The 25,776-nt window shown below is 44.0% G+C and overlaps 2 long non-coding RNA genes, 1 pseudogene and 1 gene segment (V, D, J or C); 2 read left to right on the top strand and 2 right to left on the bottom strand.

The window, feature by feature from the left end:
* The window catches only part of LOC117073149, a 36,223-nt gene extending 25,420 nt beyond the window's left edge, over window positions 1-10,803 (bottom strand). For both annotated transcript variants that reach the window (XR_004433131.1, XR_004433130.1), the window contains exons 1-4: window positions 10,285-10,803; window positions 8,318-8,429; window positions 4,081-4,231; window positions 707-979 (exon numbers count right to left, since the gene is read on the bottom strand). This is a non-coding gene — a long non-coding RNA (uncharacterized LOC117073149). The remainder of the gene's footprint in view (window positions 1-706; window positions 980-4,080; window positions 4,232-8,317; window positions 8,430-10,284) is intronic.
* A 242-nt stretch (window positions 10,804-11,045) lies between these two features.
* LOC117073358 lies at window positions 11,046-16,538 on the bottom strand (annotated as a pseudogene). Its single transcript, XR_004433209.1, has 3 exons — window positions 16,515-16,538; window positions 16,358-16,419; window positions 11,046-12,720 (listed from the first exon to the last, which is right to left on the bottom strand). The product of XR_004433209.1 is annotated as a coiled-coil-helix-coiled-coil-helix domain-containing protein 10, mitochondrial-like (transcript).
* A 1,020-nt stretch (window positions 16,539-17,558) lies between these two features.
* On the top strand, window positions 17,559-21,359 carry LOC117073147. 4 transcript variants are annotated; one of them, XR_004433128.1, is made up of 4 exons: window positions 17,559-17,701; window positions 18,757-18,836; window positions 19,132-20,268; window positions 20,519-21,359. It is a non-coding gene; the product is annotated as an uncharacterized LOC117073147 (long non-coding RNA). The 4 variants fall into 4 exon arrangements; XR_004433126.1 differs by having other exon boundaries at window positions 17,559-17,721; XR_004433127.1 differs by lacking the exons at window positions 17,559-17,701; window positions 18,757-18,836 and having other exon boundaries at window positions 18,960-19,559; window positions 20,031-20,268.
* Window positions 21,360-24,356: 2,997 nt separating this feature from the next.
* The window catches only part of LOC117073139, a 103,208-nt gene continuing 101,788 nt past the window's right edge, over window positions 24,357-25,776 (top strand). Inside the window, 2 exon segments of the C gene segment in view lie at window positions 24,357-24,516; window positions 24,628-24,946. Coding sequence covers window positions 24,474-24,516; window positions 24,628-24,946 — 362 coding nt within the window.

Here is a 25,776-nt window from a genome sequence, read left to right as displayed (position 1 = left end):
CCTCTGGGTTCCATGCTCCGAAGCTGGCTCAGACGTGGGCATGGGCTTTTGTCAGGGATTGCTGTTTTGTGTTTGTCCCTTCCTCTGCAGCAAGCAGCACACTCATTGTTCTCTGAGTATAGGATGGTTACGTGAAGCAGGAGATTTGTCACCAGTCAGGCCTGGCTTCTGTCCCAACTCTGATTCTCCTTAGGTGTTACAGCCTTGTAAAAGCTACTTAAAAAAAACAGCCTTACTCCTTCATTTCTAAATTGGAGATAACATTGATCCTATAGAGTTATTTTAGGATTTAATAAAGCAATGACCATAAACCAATTAGTGCAGTCAAAGAGTTTCGCTAATTATACCATCAACACTCTTTAAGCCTTTTTTAGAACTCTAGCTATTGGTCATCCTACCCTTCATCTTGTGGTCGGATTTCTGTCGCTCCTCTGGGACTTCTTTCTCCCTCCCCCATTTCTCTCATTGGTTACCTCCTTGCACCACAAGGGAAACAGCAGTTCAGGCCCTAAGCTGACCGTTACCATAACTCAGAAAAGTGTGGCTCAGGTCCACGGTTTGAAACAGGTCACTCTGGGCTCCTCTCCCCCGGTTGGGATCAGAGAGGTGCTGGGCCGCCTTGCCTGCCTTTGGGCCATCCTGTTTCCAGGTCAGTCTCCTACCTAAGGACCTGTGGAGAGGTGGCGAGGCTTTGGGTCATCCCTACCTCACTGCTGTCTCCCTGACAGCTGGCTGGTGGCTCATCAGGCCGGAGCAGCTGGCCAATGTCCTGGGGCGCTAGGGAAGCTCGGTCATCCTGCAGTGCTTAGTCTGCACCAGGATCAGCTATATCCACTGGTACTGGCAGCAGAAGGGCCAGGTCCCTGAGGGGCTCCACCAGCTGGCCATGTCCACGTTGGATGTGCAGTGGGATTCCATCTTGAAAGTAGATAAAATCGCAGCCAAGGATGGCAGCAGCTGTACCCTGGCAGTGCTGAAGCTGGAGACAGGCATCGAGGGCGTGAACTACTGCACTGCCTGGGACCGGCACAGCCCTGCACGCCACCCCAGGCCTGCACAAAAAGGACTCTTCCTCCCAATCCAACAAGGCCTTGGGCATTTTCACTAACTCTTGGTCCCTTGGGTTTCCCTGGGGCACAGAAGCAAAAAAGTCCTGTCCCCTGTCCCTCGCCTCCCCATCTATCCTGGAGGTCTCTTCCGCAGTCCCACTATGGACGAGACTCTCAGCCTGTGCAGATTCAGTGATCTATCTCATTGAAAGGGGTCTGTTTAAAGATGCTCCCATTCATTGTCTCTGAAGCCTTTGCAGGATGACCTGTGCTCGTGAATCTGGATGCCACTAGCCACATGTGGCTACTGAGCATGGGAAACATACCAAGCACAATAGTCCAAGCTGAGATGGGCTGTATGTCCAAAATCACATTTTGAAGATTTAGTGTTAAAAAATGCAATAAATTTTATAATGACCAAAAGTTGAAATGATTATATTTAGGTATCTTGGACTAAAACCAATAGCATTAAAACGAATTTTACCTGTTTCTCTTTACTTTGTTTAATGCAGCAACTAGAAAAATTTAAGTGTGTGACTCACCTTGGTGACTCACATTTATTTCTATTGGACAGTACTGTTAGAGACGATCATTTAAGAGTCTGACCATCTCCCCTGAAGAATGCACAAATAAAATATTTTGGAAGAGATTTCAAGGGTGGAGGACTTGCTGAGATTTACCACAAAATGGTTGAAAAGCTGAGACTGGAAGCGTGCCCCTGTTTCCAGCTTCCAAGCTCTTGGCCCTGGGACTGTTACCATTTTGCAATAGAGTCAGCAATTAGAAGCATAGGAAACAAGATTGCACACTTCTCAGTATGTTCATCCTTGGGCAGGCTGCACGGGAACTGATGTGAGTAGACAGGCACCATGGCAGGGTGATGCAGTACTCCCTGGATGAGACACTGGGACTTTGCCTTCCACTTCTCCTTGAACAGGACGAACATGTGTGTATCCCAAGTCTCTCTAGACTTTTGTTCTCCCATCTGACAAATGAAGAGGTTTAGTCAAATGTCTGCTAGGTTATGTGACTGTGATTTTTGTATTAAAGCAAAGCCATACCCATAAGATCACTATGCTGACTACCTTCATATAAAGCAGTCTTCTTTAATAGAAAACAAATGAAAGAAAAAAAAGAAAACCTGTGTTACTGATCCTCCAGCACTAAACAGGAAACCCCTCTGCCACTCTATGTGCAGAAGAAAAAGAAATTATTTGAAGTCTAAGCTGAATTTAAATGCCTTTTCCAAGGAATGCTTAATATACTGTTGATGAGAATGTAAATTAGTACAACTTCTCTGGAAAACAGTATGGAAATTTCTCAAAGACCTAAAAATAGAACTACCATTCAATCCAGGAATCCCATGACTGGATATCCACCCAAAGGAAAAGAAATTATTATATTAGACCACATTCCTATATTTATTGCAGCACTGTTCATAATAGCAAGAATATGGAATTAATCTAAATGTCCATCAGTGGATGACTGGATAAAGAAAATGTGGGATATATACACAGTGGAGTACTATTCATCCATAATAAATGTGGTATATACACACAATGGAATACTACTCATCCATACAAAAGAATGAAATCCTGTTTTTTGCAGAAACGTGGAGGAAACTGGAGGCCATTATCTAAAGTGAAACAACTCAGAAATAGAAAGACAAATACTGGATATTCTCACTTATAAGTGGTAGCTAAATAATGTGTACACGTGGACATAGGGTATGGAACGAGACTTTGGTGGCTTGTAAGGGTGGTGGGGGGCAGAAGGAGTACAGATGGAAATTAAGTAATTTCACATCACAATGCGTATTATCCAGGTGTGGGGTATACTAAAAGCCAAGACTTTACCACTATGCATTATATGTGTGTAACAAAATTGCACTTGTACCCTTTAAATTTATACAAATAAAAAACAAAAACAAACATTTTTCAATGGAAGATTGAAAGTTTATGTGTGACTTGATGACATTAGTAAAAAAGATGGATGAATGTAAAGTCCAAACAATTTTGATGGAACTCGGTCCATCACATTCCTTCACTCGTTGTCCACCTCTCTCAACTTCTGTTTTTGTGCTAGAGATTGATATTTAAGACACGCCTTGCAGGCTGGGCACTGTGGCTCATTCCTGTAATCCCAGCATTTTGGGAGGCAGAGGCAGGAAGATCACCTGAGGTCGGGAGTTTGACAGCAGCCTGACCAACATGGAGAAGCCCCGTCTCTACTAAAAATACAACATTAGCCAGATGTGGTGACTCATGCCTGTAGTCCCAGCTACTTGGAAGGCTAAGGCAGGAGAATCGCTTGAACCCGGGAGGTGGAGGTTGGGGTGAGCCGAGATCGTGCCATTTGCACTGCAACCTGGGAAACAAGAGTGAAACTGTCTCAAAAAAAAAAAAAAAAAAAAAGCAAAAGAAAAACAGCCACACCTTGCTTCTGCAACAACCCAGCGTCTCCAACCTTAGTGAAGTCTCAGGTCATGGCTAAGGCCTTCCAACTTGTGTGAGGAGGACAGAGGCTGTACGGGAGTAAACTTTCATTCTGTTTTGAGGTTGCTCCTTCATTTCATTTTTCTAATTGTCCTGATAAAACCAAGTGGGCACAGAGAGATGCCCCCTCTGCTGCCTGCCCCCTCTCTCAGTGCTTGACTCCAAACAATAGCAAATTTGGTGAAAAGTGATTATCAGGCAGTGGCCAAATGGAGGAGCAAGCTCCCCAGTCGCCTCCTTACAGAACAACATCTTTCATTTCCTCAAGAGGAGACTCTGCCGCTGCAGTGAACCTTCACCACCGCAAACCTCTACCTTCACTCCTCACCAACACCTGCTCTACTCTTCATGAACGCAGTGACCTCGAGCGAGGTCTTAAATTTCCTAGCCATCAGTTTCCTCATCTCCAAAATAGAGAAAACAGCAATGTCCAAAATTGATCTCCCTCTGAATTATATCACTTGGTTTCAGCCTCAACCTCCAGGGTGATAGGCTAGCTTAGAGACCAAGATGATATCTTTCTTAAGTGATCTCACCTTCAGAGGCAACGTCACCAGACTTTTCAACTTCTATTTCTTAGAAATGGTCCCAAGTTATTTCCCTCTCATCATCCGTTGCTTTGGGGAGCCTCCCAGCTAGTCTGTCTCATCAAGACAAGAGCGTGGCTGGTGCATTGCTGCTGGTGAGCTGGGGCAAGGTCACAGAAGACAGCGTGGGAGAGTATACCAGACATCACCATCAGTTTCCAAGGGCTTGCTCCGTGTCAGGCACTGCCCTAAACACTCTACCTGGGCTAACATTTATTCTTTGCAACATCCGGTAAAGTAGGCTGTGATTTTATTCTCATTCGATAGATGAGAAAACAGAGGCAGGGAGAACTATTCAAAGAGCTCAGGCTCTGCAGCCCGACAGAATTAATCTTAAATCTGTCACCAACAAGCTGTTAAACCTTGACCTATTACCTGACCTGCTTTGAGTAGGGCCTTGTGAAGATTGTATTAAATTTATGGGATTAAATATCATAATGGCTACAAAGTGCTTGACACATTAAAGGCATTCACTAAGTGTCCATTGCTTGGTAACTCTTTAAAAACTGTATTTTAAATGGTAATGTTTCGTTAACATCAGAACGACAAAAAATGCTACAATGGCCGTCCATTCCCTTATTCCACCCTTTCATCTATTCAACAAACACCTGGGAATAGAGAGATAAGCAGCACATGATCTTACTCCCCTGGGAACTCTAACTGGAGTTCAGAATGAGAGAGAAATGGGTAAACAAGCCAAGGCTTGGGCAGGAGGTGCTAGGAGAGAGGAAGACACTAGGCGGCGCTAAGAAAAAGCAATTGTAAGCATCTCCATCCCGGACTTACTGGGTAAGGGGGCTTCCTGGGGAAGACTGCCTGGGGCTGAGCCCAAAAGGATAAATAGGAATTAGCCAGGGAAAGTGGATTAGAAAGCAGTCCAAACACAAAAAACTGCAAGTCAATCCACAGAAGTGGGTCGTGGAATTCTAGGCAGAGAGTGACTGAATGAAGATGGAAGGACAGGGAGGCACTGGCCACATCACAGAGAGCCTCTTATCCTAAGAACTCTGGGCTTCATCTTCAGAGGCAAGGTAGAGCGAGGGAGGAATTTAGAGCAGGAAAATGACCAGGTCAGTCTAGTGGCCATGGGGAAGGTGGGTGGGAGGGGCCAAGATGGCACGCACGGAGGTGCGTGAGGTGGAGGCAGTGGTGAGCCAGGAAATGTTTAGGACGTAGAATCCTCAGGAATTGGAGTGTGGTGAATTAGTTAGAGGGGAGAATTGAGGCTGATGCTCAGGTTCCCGGCCTGGGCAATGTGGGTGCATTGCTGCTGGTGAGCTGGGACAAGGTCACATCACGTCCTTGGGGTAGTCATGTCATACAGGGAACTCGGAAGAAGATACCGGTTGGGAGAAGGGAATGAGTTCACTCTAGCCATGAGCAGACTTGGTTTGAGATCCCGTGTCAGACGTACTTGAAAATGTCCCAGAGTTAGCTGGATACGGGTACAGACAGTTTTCGATTTAACTGAGGACCGACTTAAGTTTATTTTTTACTTTATGATGGTGCAAAAGTGACATGCATTTGGTAGAAAACATAATTTGACCTTTGCTCTTTCCCCAGAACAGTGATATAAGGTTTTGATACTCTCTTGCGATGCTGGGCGGTGGCAGCGAGCCGCAGTTCCCAGTGGGTAAATTAAGAATGGAAATCTGGAACACAGCAGCTTTTAAGGGGTGCAATGGGGGACAGCAGTTTGGAAAAATACCTTGGGACAGATTAAATGTCTTGGGTTAGAGAAAGAACAACAGACATTAGGAAACTGTCATCGAGGAGAGGCTGGGATTCAGGAGACGTACATTATTCAGGTAGCTGAGGGAGGGGACAGGAACCTGAATCTTCAACAGAAGCAAACAAACTGGGATGGAGGGCCCAGCCCCATGAAGGTGACCAGAAGGGCCCCGTGCTGCAGGCTGTGTGGGTAGCAGAGCAGAGCTAAGCAGCTTGACGGACCAACATCTCTCCAGCTGGTTGAAGACAAGCTCTCAGAAGACAAGGCTGCATGTCACAGCCCTGACAACCAACGACACCAGCCTGACAACTTGCTGCGGTGGCCGCCGTGTGGTCTGAGGTGGTTATCTAAACTATGTGGTCTGATTTCAGGCCTCAGACCTCGTAGGACTGTCTTCACACAGACTGGAAGTGCTAACAGGTGGTGAGGACACCGCTTTACAATGATGCAGGAGGCCCCATGCCACTCTCACCCATGGGAAGTTTGATTTGGTGGACTCAGCCAAGCCACAGGGGTCTAACGTTTCTTTGCGGTGATTCCAGGCTGCCCTGGCAGAGAGCACAGTGCCTGCAGACATGCTGTCACTGCTCCACGCGTCAACACTGGCAGTCCTTGGGGCTCGTAAGTAGTTTTGCTCCCCCAATCACTTTGGACTGATATTCTCTATTGTCATATATTTTTATAAATTCCAAATTCTTGGTTTATTTACCCCCTCCCATTTTTCCCCCCAGTGTGCGTATATGGTGCAGGTCACCTAGAGCAACCTCAAATTTCCAGTACTAAAATGCTGTCAAAAACAGCCCGCCTGGAATGTGTGGTGTCTGGAGTAACAATTTCTGAAACATCTATATATTGGTATCGAGAAAGACCTGGTGAAGTCATACAGTTCCTGGTGTGCATTTTATATGACGGCACTATCAGAAAGGAATCCAGCATTCCGTCGGGCAAATTTGAGGTGGATAGGATACCCAAAACGTCTACATCCACCCTCACCATTCACAATGTAGAGAAACAGGACATAGCTACCTACTATTGTGCCTTGTGGGAGGTGCACAGTAGCAGACAGTTAGAGCCATCCCATTCAATAAATGTTTATTGAGTCTTTGTTTATAATTATGAATTGGGAAGCCATAGTTACTACCAGTGTGCTTGTAAACAGTCTTCTAGCTAAACATTCGTGTGGTGACTCTATGTGGAGTTGCCAAATTCTATATATTCTCAAAGCAGAAGCTTTGCAGAAATCTATACAAGTGACCAGCCTCATCTTTTTCAGGGTTCTACTCTCTCACCAACAGCTTTTCTAGGTCACCCATGTTTATTTATCCGGTTCAACCTCTCCTACTCACTACATTGTTTTTCTGGCATAATATGTACACATTTTTAGTGTGATTCTTTTGTACTAGTCAATATGCATTACATAAGTTTTCTCTGATCTTCCTATCTCTCTTGATTAAAAAATGGATATGACATTAAATGGTATTCATTTTTCTGGAAGTTAACATGTAACAAATGCAGCATGATCTAACCGTGAGCAGGGCAGACTGCAATGACAAGTCTATCACATGCATGCCTTGAGTGGTGATGTTTGATTTTGTACAAAATTTGTAAACACTTCCACTCATCAAGTCTAAGTCAAAGTCCACTTTGGATTGGGGTTTGAGGAAAAATTCATTTTCTGCAATCTCCACCTCCCGGGTTCAAGGGATTCTCCTGCCTCAGCTTCCTGAGTAGCTGGGACTACAGGTGCATGCCACCACACCCAGCTAATTTTTTTGTATTTTTAATAGAGACAGGGTTCCACCATGTTGGCCAGGATGGTCTCAATCTCCTCCTGACCTCGTGATCTGCCTGCCTCGGCCTTCCAAAGTGCTGGGATTACAGGCGTGAGCCACCGTGCCTGGTCATCCAACCATGAGTTTTTGATAGACTACTCTGAGCCAGGCATTATGCACAGCAGAAATTACAAGGCCCATATGCTCTGCAAAGGCCCAAGGTTACTTCTGTTTAACCACTTTCTGCTACTGGGCTGCCATTCACCACTAAAATGGCAGTCCTCAACTTGAATATAACTCATGATTGTAAATCTCTCATGAATTTTCATTTCTAGTTCAACTCAGGCTTTGTAATTTATTATTGTTGATGGTGTTGTTTTAATTTATGTTTTTGCCATGAAACCCTTTCTAGAAATGTGATCTTACAAATATAACATAGAGAAAAGTAGATTTCCACTGGGAAAGAGTTGAGAGATGAATGATCCTTATTCTCATCTTCTCAAATTTCTCTGATACTTTGATTTTTCAACAGCTCAGTAATTATCTGAGTATACATATAATGTACAAAGTGGTCAAGACCTGAGCCTGTCATGTCAGAAGTACCTAGGTCCAAATGGGCCTCTGCTTACCACAGATGAGCTGTGTGGCAAGACCTTGGGTTTCTCTAGCCCCATTTCCTTACCTGTGAGGCAAAGGTCCTGTGGTTACCATATGGGTGGCTGTGAGAACTCCTGACATGATGCATATCAAGGATTTGGCCCAGTGCTTGGCATATTGTGACAGCCCAGTGTTATCTGACAAGAAACAAAACTAGATACAACAACAACAACAACAAAAGCAAGCACACATGTATAGTCATGTGTCCCTTAACGACAGGAATACATCCTAAGAAATGCATCCTTTGGCGATGTCCTTGTTGTGCAGATATTGTAGAGTGCCCTTAACACACACTTACATGGTACAGCCTACTACATACCTAGGATATATGGTATTGCTTATTGCTCCTAGGCTGCAAACCTGCACAGCATGTTGCTGTACTGAATGCTATACGCGACTGTAACACTGATAAGTATTTGTGTATTTAAACACAGCATAGAAAAGGTATAGTAAAAATATAATATAAAAGAAAAATGCTACACGTGTATAGGGCAGTTTCATTATAATTTGTCCATCTTTGACTGAAACATTATTATTCAGTGCATGCCTGTATATACAAGAAAACACACACACATCTTTTGTTTTGTTTTGTTTTTTTTGAGATGGAGTTCTGCTCTTGTTGCCCAAGCTGGAATGCAATGGTATGATCTCAGCTCACTGCAACCTCCGCCTGCCAGGTTCAAGCAATTCTCTTGCCTCAGCCTCTCAAGTAGCTGGGATTACAGGCACGCACTACCATGCCCGGCTAATTTTTTGTATCTTTAGTAGAGATGGGGTTTCACCATGTTGGCCAGGCTGGTCTTGAACTCCTGACCTTGTGATCCGCCCACCTCTACCTCCCGAAGTGCTAGGATTACAGGCGTGAGCCACCATGCCTGGCCAATACACACATCTTTATGTATCTAGGGCTTAGCCTACATCTATGATGGTATGGCTATTACATTTTATAGAGAGAATAGTTATGTATGAAGAAACTCTTAGAAGAGGTCATCCCATGGTGGCTTACGCCTGTAATCCCAGCACTTTGGGAGGCTGAGGTGGGCGGATCACGAGGTCATGAGATCGAGACCATCCTGGCTAATATGGTGAAACCCAGTCTCTCTAAAACTACAAAAAAAAATTAGCCGGGCATGGTAGTGGGCACCTGTAGTCCCAGCTACTCGGGAGGCTGAGGCAGGAGAATGGTGTGAACTGGGGAGGTGGAGCTTGCAGTGAGCCGAGATTGCACCACTGCACCACTCCAGCTTGGGTGACAGAGCGAGACTCTGTTTCAAAAGAAAAAAAAAAAAAAGGTCATCCCAGATTAATTTAATTCTGAGCTTTTGGTCATGGTTCCCTAAGACCTTTGACTCACACACAGCTGGAGAGGACAGTGACCTTGTGTGTAGTGCAGACGACCATTATGGGGGAAAAACAAGTCAAAATGTATAGTCCTTTACTCCTCCTGCCCTTCTCCTTTTGGCTAAGGTGAGCTTCACCAGGAACATTTTGGCCACACCAGAGGAAAACTAGCCAGAGGCAAATCAGCTCTAAGTTAATATTTGCCAATTAAATGGTTTACATTTTGGATTCACAGAAACGCTGACAGCATCTTATTAGAATATACTGCACTGCATATAGTAGGGCCTCAATGAACATCTATTGAATTGAGATTGATACTTTCATTATTATTGAGGGGTTCATTTTACCTAATGGGTCAGGGGGTTGTACGGATGGATGCCCTGAATATTCTGATGATTTGGGTTCAACTTCTTTTCTTTTCTACCTGAGGTGGGTGAGATACAATGACTCCGAATAATAGAATCAACATTATATTATGTAGTTAACACAAAATCTGAATAAAATCTAAGGAAATCTTGGAAAGCAATATTTTCATATACTATAGCATCTGTTGCCCAACTCCCCACACATACAAATACTATGGAAAAAGTAATGTCTACTGCCTAGGAGTCATCTTATAGAAGCCACAATTCTAGAAGTTGCTGTACCCACCTGGAAATCCATGTCGACTATTTTGTCTCGGGTGCTTTTTGCTTTCAGTCCTGTGAAGGGGTTCACAAGAGGCAGCCTGGGGTAGAGAAAAAAGGGCACAGACTTTGAAATGCTTATCTCCAGATGTTGCGCTCATGAGTATTTTTATATGTGTCATTTCTGTACTTTTGAAATGGTCTAATAGAAAATACATTACTTTTGAATTTTACTTTAAAATTTACTTAAAAAAAGAATTCATGTTTTATAATATTAAACATATCCTTGCATATTATTGAGCACCTAGAGACAATATGTAAAATTTGTTGGTTAGAAAGGCCTGGAAGGGGTTCTGCTTGACTACTTTTTCTTTCCTCTTCTTTAACAACTTTTGCTACTTTTAAAACACAAAATCTTATCTTTTCTTCTGTTTCCTACTGACTACTATGCTGAGCTAAAGAAAATGTTAGTGATTTGAGTGCTCAAGGCAGCTTATTGGGCTTGTATGTCTTCTTTGAGCACTAGGATTTTCAAGCCTGTAGCTCAAAGGTCTTGGGAAAAAAGAAACAACTTTCTTCAGTGAGCTAATGGATAGAAGAGAACAGCCACTCCTACCCACACCTCTTGGATCCTGGACATCAGCTCTGGCTGTGGGGCAAATGGCACTGTATATTGGCCAATGGGGGAGGATGCAGCCAACTTAAGGCCCCTTTTCAGGGAGGGAACGCTGACCCCACTCTCCTATTTCCCAGCTGCCTGCTGGTGTTTCCATTTTCGACCCCCAAACAACACCTGCAGGATAAGGAAGACCATCCATGCAGCCCAGGGCGGTCAGACTTTTAAGGCAGAGTTAGGTGGAAAATGGACTTGGATGAGCAAAGGACGAAATCTTGCAGATGGCCCAACAAGTGGATTATGTTTGACCTCAAATAAGTAAGACAAGCTAGGGAGCAAGAGGTTTTATCTAGTTTCGTTTCACTTTCCACAAAACCACCAAGGTCCCATCTCCAACAGAACAGGATGTGTGACTGTTTCTTGAGTAAAAAAACAGGAAACTGGACAAATCTTGAGACATCATCATTCATTAGTACTTCTTTAGTTGATTTCTTCATATAGAGGAGCATGTAGATTATTTATAATGCTTTTGTTCTTGAGTTAAGTGAAGAGTCTTAGGTATTTATTGACTCATTAAATAAATAACCAACATGTAGTAGACTCAAATAAGAAACATAAAGGTGACATACATTTAGATAAATGATTATAGTGCTTTATGCTTATAGTGCTTCATGAATCAATAGTATGATTAATCCAGTTGTGCTTATAGTGTTCTTTACAACAATAACTAAGTTTAAAATAGGGAAACAATCTCAACTCTCATTAGATGATTGAGAATAGAGAAATGCCTGTCATGTTCGTATTAACTAGAATTTATTCCCTTATCCCTGTTGCTATAATTGATGTGTCTCTTCTGTAGATCCCTAATTTAATTTCTTGTCACTTTTAAGTCAACTTTTAACTAGCAAATTAGCAAAGTACTAATGGATTCAGAGAGATTGAATCACGTGCTGTACTTTACTGTAGTCCCGTTCTCTTTATATTTTACTTACTTATAAGTTAAAGTGAGAGTAATTATCAAAACTCCATATTTGTATTCTGAAATTGGCAGAATTTGAATTTGCAGTCCGTGGGTCAGCAGGTTTCTCTGACTTTCCTTATTTGCTTAGCCACAGAAAAACAGAAAAATCAGTGAGTTTACGTGTATAGAGTTAAATGTACAAACTCTTCTCTGAAAGAGCTCAGTGCTATGTGAAAATAAATAATGTAGTAAATGTTCTTATGACTGTAATAATAGTAGCTACTGTTTATTGAGTACTTTTTGTGTGCATGGCACTTTATACTGCATGCTTTATGACATCTGAGCCTAACAAAATACTCTCATTATTATTATCTCATTTTTATAGATATTTTCTTTTTTTAATAAACTCTTTTATTTCCACATTTGCGTCTTGGGTTATTCGTGGGGCGAGAAACCTCTTCACTTCCAATCCCAGCTATCTGGTACAATCGAGTGTTGTGGTCCAGCTGTCAGCAAAGGGTACAGGTGGGTGCAGGGCTGGCCCCCGAGTCTGCACCAACTCTTCAGAGCGGGGACCTCAGACCATGGTTGTACTTGCATTGCTTTAGGGCCTCGCTGGAGCCCTCACACAGGGACAGGTCACTCTGAGTGGTCGAACAGTCCAGGAACTGCCTGCTCTCGTAGGCGCAGGGCCCCATCTGCAAGGGCTGGGGGGCAGCGCGGGTGGAGGTCTGTTGGGCAGCAGGCTGGGCAGGCTCCGAGCTCCCCCAGCTGAAGGTGCTGCCCATGACGTGTCCCACAGCCGAGTCCACGGTCACCCCTGCGGCGTGGACGCCCTATGAGCCATGAGGCTCCGCTGGCCCGAAGGGGCAGAGATGGAGCGGCTGCCAGGGCGGAAGGGGGGCGGGGTGCGCAGAGGGCGCGGCGGGAGGGGGCTGGCTGGTCAGAGGGTCGCGCTGCCGCTTCCCAGAGGCGTGGTGGCGGTGGAGGGACCTGGACGATCTTGAAAGACAGCGATGGCCGCAGCGGTTCTGTTGTGGGGACAAATGCCCTTTATAGATATTTTCTAGGTACAGATTTGAGACTTTGATAAATTAAGACACTTGAGAGTAAGCAGCGAGGCTGGGATCTGAATCCAGGTCTGTCCGACTACAAAATCTATTGCCTTGATCTCCTACAGTGATGAGAAAAACAAAACCAAACACGACCTTTTAAATGGAGACATTTCGGGGGGAAATAAAAAAATTTATTATTCGTTTTGTGATTTTTTTTCACTTGCAGCTTTAAGCTCCATTCCCCAGGGTCACATGAAGTTAGTTAAATTGATGCTAACGGTGTTTACTTAGATACAATCTGCAGAGAATTCTCTACAGAGAATTTTCTTATGCAATCAAGTTTTTCTGACTTCTGGGTTCTAAGATTTTTTTTTTTAACAAGAAAAAAAGCGTAACCAAAACTGTGTTTATTGAGCAACAGAAAAGCAGCGAGATGGAACACAAAGATATTCGCCCTAATTATCACCTTTCCGCTGCATTCCCTTAACCTCAGTCCGCTGAGGAGCACAGAAATGTTATCCAAAGGTGGACGGGAAAGGGAGGAAAGGCCAACTGCAGCCTGGCCTGAGATGGCCACATCATGTTCTGCTTCCTGAGTGGCTGCCCAGGGAGGGCTTGGATGGGTGGAGGGCCAAGTCAATGTCAGGCCTGGAACTTTATGTGATTTTCTCACCCCCTTTCTCAGAGGAGGAACTGGAGATTCAGAGAGACTCTGTAGCTTCCAAGATCACGCAAGCATCACTAGTAGCAGAAAAGGGACATAGAGCGAGTGTGACGGTCCGTAAGACTTACCCTCTTCCCACCACACCACACTCACCCAGCAAGAACTGGAATAAATGACAAGGGAGGGAAGAGGGGCTCAGACTTCTCTGTATATTTACAAGGATGCAGAATGTGTTCCTGTAAGTGTACCCAAGTAGGGAATTTGGCCCTTTAATGAAAAAGGTTGAAGCAGGAAGACTTCCAGTTTACTGGATGAAACATAATGCAGCAATCAAACAGCCTGACTCTTTTGAGTGAATATCAATATGAATACCAGCATACTATTCACTTGTTCTTCAAAGGAAAAAAATGAAACTAATGAGTCCTTGATTCCATGACATAGATAAATGTTCTGAGCAGGAAGAAGTTAATGGATCACTGGGAAGGCTTCATAGAACCAGAATATTCGGCCGGGCGCGGTGGCTCAAGCCTGTAATCCCAGCACTTTGGGAGGCTGAGACGGGCGGATCACGAGGTCAGGAGATCAAGACTATCCTGGCTAACACGGTGAAACCCCGTCTCTACTAAAAAATACAAAAAACTAGCCAGGCGAGGTGGCGGGCACCTGTAGTCCCAGCTACTTGGGAGGCTGAGGCAGGAGAAGGGCGTAAACCCGGGAAGCAGAGCAAGCAGTGAGCTGAGATCCGGCCACTGCACTCCAGCCTGGGTGACAGAGCAAGACTCCATCTCAAAAAAAAAAAAAAAAAAAAAAAAAAAAAAAAAAACCAGAATATTCAAGTAAAAGTCTTGCCAAACAAGAAAAGGAGAAAGTTCATTTTTGTCACGCACAGTCTGGTTGCAACAGTAAAACCTAGCTTTTGTCATCATCACATTTTCTAATACTGAAAGGATGTATTTTAGGAAAAAAGCATCCCAAATTTACAGATATGCTTTTATTTATAGAACTTCATTATTTTTTGAATCAAACTCTTCAGTGAATTAATTTTTATCACCTCCTCGGGTACAGGATAAATGGGACATTTGCAGACAGTTCCTTCCTTGCCCATGTTTGCTGTGAGGTGAGGTTTGGACGTGGGGAACCTCTGGGGGAAGAGGATGGGTATGGCAGCCCCACGACTGGTCATGAGGCCCCACGTCACAGAGCCTCCACTTAAAGGGCAAAGCTGAGAGCCTCACCACACCTCATGATGGGGAGTTCCTCTGTCTAGAGATGTTATTTATTGTCATTCAAGTCAAAGAACTAAAATCCTAAGATAAAGAGCATACCCCAAAGCCAAAACTAGGCCTCTAACAGTAGCTTTGTGCTGATCCTGCTTCAACAAGGAGGCAGAGTAGAGAGGAAGGAGGTGAAGGATATGGAATCCACTGAGCTCCCACTTTATGCCAGGCATATTATGCATCTATCTAAGCCAATGCTGGTAGATAGGCATTTCAATTTCATTTTCATAGTTGAGTGCACTGGGTGTCAGAGAGCAACAAGTCAAGCTAACAGCAGGTTGAACTCGAATTAAAAGCAGAACTGAATGATTGCATGCTCGCCTGTATAGCACAATATGTGGATTTGCTTGGTATTGAAGAAATAGGTTTTAGTTTCAGTTGTACCATTTACTAGCTGAGAGGCCTTACATTACCCCCTCTTCCGCATGGGGAATCCCTTCCTGCCTCAAAATATTATTTGGATTAAATGAGCCAATGTTTGTAAAAGTGTTTTGGAAATTGTAAACACCATAACAAAGAGTTATAGTTTAATTTTAACACATTTCATTCATTGCAATATGATTTCTCATATGAATTACTCCTAAGGATAGTCAATATTTATGGAGCTCCTAGTATAGGAAAGGCATCCTTCTTGATGAAATAAGGGGCTTTAACAATCCCTACACCATATGACTTTGATGTAGCAACAATGAAATCTAGCATGTGTTATATGAAAGTAGCCGGTAACAAGTGGTCTAGCAAAGCTGCAGTGCTATATGCTGAGCGATAGAGGTATTTTTTGTAATATCCACTCCAATTCCTTAAGAAAATAGATGGTGGCAAAGAAGATTAGGTGATACTGCTCATTGAGTGATGAGAATTTTTACATACTGGATGTTCAGTGGGAGTTTCATTTTGTCCCAATCTCCGCTGACATTCTAAGCTCAGGAGAATGGTAGTCATCCAAAAGAAGAGGACAAAACCAGAGATTCTCAATGGAGGGCAATCCCCTCTCCAGCGGACATTGGTAACATCTGAAGACATTTTTTGTTGTCACAAACGGAGTGAGAATGCTACTAGTATCTAGTGAGTAGAGGCCAGAGATGCTACTAAACATCCTACAATGCACAGGACAGCTCCACAAGAAAGAATTATCCAGCCCAAAATGTCGATAATGCAGAGGCTGAGAAACCCTGGGCTAGTTGGCTATATTTCTCAAAGACTTGCTAAGAGATAGACAAAATTGATGACTCCAACCTTCGGCTCATGAGCTATAACCAGGCTAAATACAGTAGAGCTTAGAGAATTCCTGGGAACTCTAATTTTGCAAAGACTTTCTCAGAAAAGCACTGTTGGGAGTTCCCTGGAAACTCCCTCCTCTCCCAGTGAGGAGATGATAGGCAGCTCTCCTACTTCCACACCAAATAGGACTCTCAGGTCCTACATCCACCGTGGGTCCAGAGCAGAGCCCTGTGTGTGGGTCATGGAAGTGTTGGGTCTGTGCCATGAGCGTTCAATTGCCAGGTAAACCAGTGAGGACTCTCACCTGGAAAAGTGGACAGGTGGCTTCAGGTCATAGCACACGTGGTAACTTGGACCAACTCTCCCCTGAAACCAGTTAGATAATCATGATGAAATAATAATAATGAGAAAGAATATTTCTAAAAGTTTCTAAGAGTCAACAAGATGTGAATAACTTTTACCCTGGCAAATGGACTGATTATCATGGTGTCATATAGCTATGGGTAGAGTTCCCATGTGATCCTGACCAATCAGCACCCTCAGAAATGACTGATCTGGGTGCAGGGCCCGGGGACATCCATCTTCTCTGTGAACACTCTACGAGGTTCCCCTTCCTCATCCTGGCACGGCTTCTCCTGCTCCAGGTTTCCTGTCTCCTTAGCCTTCTCTCGGGCACTCAGTCTGAGCAGAAGGGACATCACAGCTACAGATATGCACCTCTTCTTCACTCTGGGAATGTGAACTTGTTCCCCTACTTCTCAGATTGGCTGAGGGATTTTTTTGAAAATGAATGTCTCATTTCTTGATAACTTTGATTTCGTTGAAAATACTAGTTTGTTTCTAGTTGAAACTGGGTAAAAACAATTGAAGCAAGTGAAAATCTTTATTTCATTAGCAGAAACAAAGCATATATTTTCACTGTAGGTTATCCAGATAGAACTTTTCATACATACTCAGGTACTGACAAATACCAAATCAGGCATTTGAGGCTTTGATATTTACTTGGAAAAAACCGTGTTCAAGGTCAATGATAGGCAAAGAGTTGCAACCATATATGAAATTCTGTATATAAATTCTATATAGAAAATTCTACTACTCCCCTTTAGTTCTTAATATAAAATTCCCAGAAAAGTAGAAAGACATGATGATCCAATACAATGGCCCCCAGGAACCTAGCATGACAGTGGAGCCGAGGTAATGAGCACTTGCCCCGTTATCATGTAGGCGACCACATTCTTCCCAATGTGGAAGAGCCTCCTTCAGCCCTCTGCCCTGGCTAGGCCTCAGCCTCAGCTTGCAGCACTTCCTGTGTTCCTCAGATGATGCCTCTGTGATCACAGGAAACCAGAAAGGGAGTCTGATGACTATCAATTGCACCCCACAAATGCCAGTAACTATACCCCCAAGTTTCTGATTTGACATCATTTCCTATTGACTTAGGTTCCTATTTAGAGACTATGTTTGTTGAAACTACATGATTATTTCAGAGAGAAGGCAAGGTCCATTATTTCATTTTTTAGAGAATTCTAGTCATAGTGAAATGCTCAGGGTGAAGATGCTGGCAAGGAACAAAATGGAATTAATATCCATTCAGTTCCCATTGACTGCCAGAAAATGGGATAGATGTCCTACATGTTCAGAATCTCAGGTGATTATTGTAAGAACCTGGTAAGTAAACTTATTCGTGAAAGAAATAACTGATGCTTAGACAGGGGCAGTTATCTGTCCAAACAAATAGTTCATGCTCTTTCAATTGCACTATTGGGCCACTTTGAATACCCTTAGTGTTTATTAACTTTATAGAAATAGGGCCAGGTGCGGTGGCTCAGGCCTATAATCCCAACGCTTTCAGAGGCTGAGGTGGGTGGATCAGTTGGCCTCAGGAATTTGAGACCAGCCTGGGCAACAGGGTGAAACCCTATCTCTACAAAAACACAAAAATTAGCCAGGTGTGGTGGGGCGTGCCTGTAGTCTCAGCTATTCTGGAAGCTGAGGTGGGAGGATGGCTTGAGCCCAGGAGACAAAGGTTGCAGAGAGCCAAGATTGCACCACTGCACCACTGCACTCCAGCCTGGGCTACAGAGCAAGACTCTGTCTCACAAACAAACAAAACTTTATAGAATAAACTATGGCGTTTGTGGGTAATTATGCACTGACCTGGACCTACTGCCTAGTCCTGCAGAGCCAGGTCAAGACAGAATGGGCAGTGACTCAAGAAGCCATGGCTAAAGGGTCATGTTGGACACACATCTGGAAGAGTTCCCACATCTCACCCCACCCCCACCCCACTCCCCACCAGCATTCTGCCCTAGGACCCTTCTTCTTACTGGAGGAGAAAAGGCTAAGAAAACAGAAAATCATCTCTGTTACTGTGAAGTTGCTTTAGCAGATAATATCATGGGTGGGATACTTGGAGAGGGATCAAAACCTCATGGCCCAAACTGAAGGAAATGATCAAAATGTGTAATGAGGATCATGTTTTGGAAACATGTGGCCAACATATTTTTATTCTCCAAAATAAATTATGTCACTTTTCGATCTATCTTTATTATAGCCAATCCATGACATTTACTACCCATAGAAAGAGAAGATAGTTGCCCAGAACAAACACACTTTTTGAATTAATTGTGAGATGTTGGGCTTAAAAATCAGGTTCAATTTTTTTTAAAGAGTTTTCTAAAGTTGTGATTCTCTCATTCGTAGGTCAAAAGGCCACCCTGGCAAACTAAGAACACAGAATTTTATTACAGCTGCTGGATATGAAGACTCGGCATATGATATCGGTGATGTTAACACCCTCCCAGGGAGAAGCGCTGTTCCTTCTGGCTGGGAAGTGAGAGCCAGTGGGGAGAGTGAGAGGGGTAGAGCATTACATGGAGGAACTTCCTGGTTCCCTTGCCTCTGAGGGCCTTATGCCAGAGGGGATAGAAAGCCCAAGAGAAATCCAAGATAGGCATAAGGAGAGTCTGTGAGTGTCTGGCTCCTGTCAAGCTTCCCTAATATGGCCCTGGTAGAACTTCATCAAAAGTGGAAGGCATTTGCACAGGTGAGCCCAAAGCAGCACCACTTTCCACACAGGCTGTGCATGTAGGAGTCCCAGATGCTTCTCAGGTTCTCTGAGAGGATACAAAGGTACGGAGGGGCTGGTGAGCACAGCACCTGGGATTTTGATGAGAAACTGCAGGAAGGGAACTTTACATCCCAAGGGCATGGTGTGGAGTCAATAGTGGTAAGTTCAGTCTGGTTATTACACCAGCCAGTTCAGAGGAAGAGTGAAATCCCTGAGATCAGCAGGGCAAAGTGCTGGAAGTTGTTGAGGATGCAGAGGGTAGCAGGAAGACAACTCTAAGAACTCATTCACACACCCTGCCCCTGGGTAGCGATGTCATCCTGGGGATGAGAAGGGGGAAGAGAGAGAAACACAGAAAAGCCTAAGCAGGCACCACAAAGAGACCGAGCCCATCTGAAAGAGGCTGCTCTAACCTGGTGGAAACTATTTTAAGTTGGTAAGTTTAGTGCCTCCCGCAATATCAGAACGAGCAAGAAATGACAGGTATAGGTTGTGTACATGTCCCCTCTGCATTGAATGATGGAGTGTGCATGTTCCATCACTGTGCCCTGCTCAAAGTTAGCTGGGTGGCTATGCCCTGCTGAAAGTCACTTGGGTGAGGGGCGCCAGTGGGAACCAAAATCCCATCTCACACCCACCCCCTGCACACTCTGGAGCTGGGCTGTGACATGCTGGAGAAAGGTGTCTTTGTCTAATTATTCTGCCTAAGGGCATGCCTTTTGTTCATTAGTAAAAAGAAGCCTTATTTGTGCTCTGGGGAGTGGGGGTCTGTTTAGGAGGTAATTCGTGATAAAGCCACACAGAGAAGATACAAGGCTTTAAATAAATTGAAATCCCATGGAAAGACAAAATTAGTTTACACAAAAATAATCATTAAAGAACTAATGAAAATAATGTTTGAATTCAGCCACCAGACATTACATTCCAGAGCCTTGAGAAAAACCGATGGTCATGAAAAAAGTCATTCGCATAAGTGACACCATGGTGTGAAGTCAAGGAGTGCAGACTGGAGTCAGAGGGCTTGAGTCAACCTGAGCGTCTTCAGCTTTGTCTTCTGTGTGACAGGCTCCAGTGACTTGTGAGGATTTGTTGACATAATAAATACAAAATGCTGAGCATCAAGCCTGGAGTAGAGAAAGGACTCAGTAAGTACTAATTACCAGTATTTGTTATTTAATTTCACTTTTGTCTACATCCCCTTGTGTGAAATGGTTTGGACAACTAATCAAGGAAAACCTTCCCTCAGGGACATTGCTGATATTGCAATCTTCACTAGATACACTTATCTCTACCTCCACCTCCACCTCTATCTCTTCTCTGTCTCTGTCTCTATCTCACTGCTGTTTAACTATCTAATTATTTGTAAATGAACTGGTGGGTTTGTTGTTGTTGCAGCCTGGCTAATGTTATCCAGATGTATCTGAAACCTCAGGAGTGGCAAGGAACGGTAGTCCCTGCTTGAACCATTTACCTGCTTTCCTGACACCAGCGATCACACACACCTGACACTGACCTGAAGCCTCTGACCTGTCCTCGGAGGCAAAGACTGGGTAGACAAGATGCCTGGTCACCAGCAATCATCTGCAATTTCCTCTGAGCTAATGAGATTGCTTTTCTCTTTGCTCAAATTATGTGAGAATATTTTTACAAAGAATTTAATGTGCTCTTTTGATATTTCAGGTGTTCAGTCAAAAGCCTATGTTATTCTGCATCTCTCTCTCTCTCTTCCTAATTGGGTAATCAAAATGGCACAACCAGAAATATTTATATCTGCAACAGAAAAGAAGAATAAATGTATTCATGCACAAGTACTTCATATATATATATATATGTTTGTGTATACATATATGTATATAATTGATATATTTGGGAGAAATAAAAGGTTTCATTAAGCACACACAGTTCTAGAGTTAGACCCTCTGTTGCAAATTACTGTCCTGTCACTTAACTCCTGACAGAACAAAGTGCATACTTGGACAAAATGCCTGCTCTGTAAAAATGCCTTGGTCTGGAATAAAATGCCTGCTATGTCAAAGCTTCTATTTTCCCATCTGGAGAATGGGAACAATAATAAGAACCCTCACTTAATAGATAATGGACAAAGGTACTTGCAGCACAGAGCCTGCCACAGACAATGTCCTCAATTAATGCAAACTATTAATATTATGAAAAGTGAATATCTGTTTTCTGACAATGTTTTCAATAATATAAATTATGCCCTTGTTCCTTTTATTTGTTTGAAAAAAAAATTAAAAAAACAAACAAAAAAGTGTCTTTAAAGTGTCCATTTGTCTTTATTCTAGACTGCTAGTAATCCTTTCCTGCGTTTAGTGAATTTTTACCTCATGGGTTTTGGTGAATGAATGAATTCATCTCCCTCTACAGAAAACAAAATGCCTGATGCATTTTCTCAGCCTTTATTCCAGGTAGTCAGGTAGACTGTGGACTCCAGCAATTAGACACACTCCTCACAACCTCCCCATCACACACACACACACACTGCTGCTGGAGTTGCAGAGTGTGGAAGGAACTGTCTGGCAGGAATGGAGTGTGCAGGGTGCCTGGTGAGTTCCAGGGTGACTGTGGCTGCCCTAGCTGTGGCAGTACCAGGGCTCTAAGCTGGGTCCTGCAGACTGGCTCAGCCTGCAGCATGGGCGCCCTCTCCTCCTTCGCATTCCCAGGACACATCCTGTGCAGGGGAATAATGAGTCCTTCTAGTTGTAGCCACAGGCCCATTGGTCTGCTGACCTCTACCTCCTCAACATTCAACTCCCCAGCAATGAGTATCTCAGAAATGGTATTTATCAGAAAAGGGGGTGAACAGGGCAACTGCTTTAGGAGGAGCCATCCGAGCCAGCTGCTTCCTCACCTGTCTCCTAGGGAGGACCCAAGCTGTCAGAGTTCACACCCGTCCCACACAACACCAGCCAGAGCTGGACGAAAGTGACAGGGACGATCACTGTCCAAGGTTAAAGGAGCCCTGAGGCACCAGAAGATCTGCGAGAAGGCCACATGGAAATCATAAAATGGAACCAAATGGAGGGGAAGGGAAGTTTTGTAATGTGGGAAAATGAAGTACTAACAATATTGGACTGGTTTCCCTTGATTTAGCTGGGTTACCACTTCAAAACAGTCAGCAAAGCATTTTTTTTTTTTTTTTTTTTTTTTTTTTTTTTTTTTTTTGTTGAGACGGAGTCTCGCTCTGTCGCCCAGGCTGGAGTGCAGTGGCCGGATCTCAGCTCACTGCAAGCTCCGCCTCCGGGTTTACGCCATTCTCCTGCCTCAGCCTCCCGAGAAGCTGGGACTACAGGCGCCCGCCACCTCGCCCGGCTAGTTTTTTTTGTATTTTTAGTAGAGACGGGGTTTCACTGTGTTCGCCAGGATGGTCTCGATCTCCTGACCTCGTGATCCGCCCGTCTCGGCCTCCCAAAGTGCTGGGATTACAGGCTTGAGCCACCGCGCCCGGCCAGCAAAGCATTTTAAGAGTGAAAACTGTTGGGGAAACTAAATGGCTGGAAGTGGAGGGAAACTGTGCATGGTGGTGCATGCCTGTAGTCCTAGCTGCTCAAGAGGCTGAGGCAGGAGGATGGCTTGAGCTCAGAAATTCAAGGCTGCAGTGAACCATGATTATACCACTGCACTCCATCCTGGCCAACGTAGCAAGACCCTATCTCTACAAAATAAAAATAAAAGGCCGGGCGCGGTGGCTCAAGCCTGTAATCCCAGCACTTTGGGAGGCCGAGACGGGCGGATCACGAGGTCAGGAGATCGAGACCATCCTGGCGAACACGGTGAAACCCCGTCTCTACTAAAAATACAAAAACTAGCCGGGCGAGGTGGCGGGCGCCTGTAGTCCCAGCTTCTCGGGAGGCTGAGGCAGGAGAATGGCGTAAACCTGGGAGACGGAGCTTGCAGTGAGCTGAGATCCGGCCACTGCACTCCAGTCCGGGCGACAGAGCGAGACTCCGCCTCAAAAAAAAAAAAAATAAAAATAAAAATAAAAATAAAAAATAGGGGGGAGATAAAAATGTAGTAGTAATCACAAAATCTACTAATTACTGAAAATGTACTGTATGTCAGGAGCTATACTAGGTGTACTTGGCTATTTAGTCTGCATAAAAATTTTAATACTGGTGTTATTATTGTATCCATTTTCAGAAGGAGATTTGAGACGCAAAGAGATGAAGAAGTCTGCACAGGGTCAGGCAGCCCCTGTGTGATAAAGATGAACAGTTAGACATTTAAAAATGTTTTGGTTGGGTGCAGTTGCTCACGCCTGTAATCCCAGCACTTTGGGAGGCTGAGGTGGGTGGATTGCTTGAGCTCAGAAGTTGGAGGCCAGCCTGGGCAACGCGGTGAAACCCCGTCTCTACAAAAAATACAAAATTAGCCAGGCATGGTGGTGTGCGCCTATAGTCCCAGTTACTCAAGAGGCTGGGGATGAAAGGATTGCTTGAGCCTGAGAGGATGAGGCTGCAGTGAGCCATGAGTGTGCTACTGCATTCCAGGGTGGGCGACAAAGCAAGATCTTGTCTCAAAAAATACATATAAATAAAAAATTTTCCAATGACATGGGAAGTTGCTCAGAATATAAGCTGAACTGAAAGAATACAGAACACTATACATGTAAATGTATCTATAGTCCATAAAATCATATTAATATTCGTGTATCTACAATGAAAAAATCTACAGTCGAGTATATGATAAAGCGAATAGTAGTGGGCCTTCGTGATATGACCATAGATGTTTTTATTGTTATCTTTCCCCATAGCTCTGAGTTTCTTCGACCAGCACCGTTACCAGCACATTCTACCTATCCGCTGTGTGACTTCTGTGCAGTTACTTGATGACTCTGTGTCTCATTACCTCATCCATAAAATGAAAATTCCAAGTACCCATATTATGTGATCATTGTGAAGATTAGAAGGTGAAAATCATTTAGAAAAAAAGGCTAGCAAATAGAAAATGCTCAGCAAGTATTTGCTATTATAAAAGTTAATGTTTATTAAATATGCAACAATTTAAAATAGTATACTGAGGAAAAGTGTTTATGAACAACTCCTAAGCAATTAGAAATCCTTTTCATTTCCATAGAAATTAAGCAATCCCCATGGCCCCCTCAAATTCGTGCAGAGAACCCCATCAAGACTGCTAGCCTGATCTGAGATAAGCAGTGTGAGCAGGAGGGGGGCGCAGTGCTGAGCCTGCAGGCGGCACTGAAGGGCCCAAAAAACCACTTTCTTTTCTCTCCTCAATTCAGGCCACACCCTCCAGCCCCTGACCCGAGGTGTCTAGCCACCAGGTCCACACTTCCTTGCCTTCTCCTTGGGGACACCGCCCTGAAGACAGGATGTCACTGCTGGAAGCATTCGCCTTCTCCTCCTTCTGGGCATGTGAGTTGCTGTCTGAACATTTCAGTCTAGCTGTGTGACCAAAATAATTCTTCAATGTTTCCCTCTTCCACTCTCAGATGTTCATTGGAAATTCTCCTCTTTTACTTACAGTTGGACTTGGATTATCAAAAGTGCAGCAGTTCCAGCTATCCGTTTCCACGGAAGTCAAGAAAAGTATTGACATACCTTGCAAGATATGGAGCACAAACTTTGCAAACGATGTCATTCACTGGTACTGGCAGAAACCGAATCAGGCTTTGGAGCATCTGATCTATATTACCTCAACAAAATCCGCAGCTCAAGGCAGCATGGGTAAGAGGAGCAACAAAGTGGAAGCAAGAAAGAATTCTCAAACTCTCACTTCAATCCTTACCATCAAGTCCGTAGAGAAAGAAGACATGGCCATTTACTACTGTGCAGGATGGGATTACACTGTACTAAAACTGTAGAGACAAGATGCACAAAATCCCCTCCCAGGGTCTGTGCCCACCACATCCTTCCCAACAGGGGCAACCACAGCCAGTCCCCAGCTGGGCTCCCAGACTCAGGCTCGCCTTCTCTGAGGCTCTTCCAGGGCTTTCCAGGAAGCTGTTATGGGTTATGCTTATACTTTCATTCCCACCTGATCCCAGGACTTGTGCTCCAGAATTTTTATTTCACACTGTTTCTTAATGAGTTAAAGACTTATCTGGGGACTGAGAGAACATAAGTCGCGCCACTGTCCATCATATCACCACCTAGAGACTTCTAGTAAGTAGCAAGGTGCAGTTGAGAGAGGGATTCTTATTACATACAGTCAAGACAACCTCCCTGCAATATAACTATCACTGGTGCCATTTACAATGAAAGAAATGAAAGCTTACAGAATTGGGGTTGCATGATCTGCCAGACGAGTCATGTCTTTGAGCTGGTCTGTGAGACCACACCGAACAGTTTAAGGGTTGCAATTCTCTAAGTAAATGCTAGGATATCTGGGATAAATTCCGGAAGGAGTAAGTGCCCTTTTTTCTGCGAGGGGTAGAGAGGAGAATTTGTCAGCATGAGATCGTCAGACTAGAGCTCCAAGTCACCCTGGGGATCGTTGGATGAGACCCTCCATGTTGGAATAACCCTTGATCTTACCTGTAAAGGAAGAGAGAATTGTATCGTGTGTGTGTGTGTGTGTGTGTGTGTGTATGTAAGTTCTCTACAGTGTTCTCAATTCTTTGTATGTATTAGCTCCTTTAACCCACACTACCTATAATGTCTGCTCTGTTGTTC

Source organism: Trachypithecus francoisi, unplaced genomic scaffold (assembly GCF_009764315.1).
Source record: "Trachypithecus francoisi isolate TF-2019V2 unplaced genomic scaffold, Tfra_2.0 Lachesis_group4, whole genome shotgun sequence".
NCBI classification, from domain to species: domain Eukaryota; kingdom Metazoa; phylum Chordata; class Mammalia; order Primates; family Cercopithecidae; genus Trachypithecus; species Trachypithecus francoisi.
Note: the sequence above shows the minus strand (reverse complement) of the source record. Positions and strands in the feature narration are given on the sequence as shown.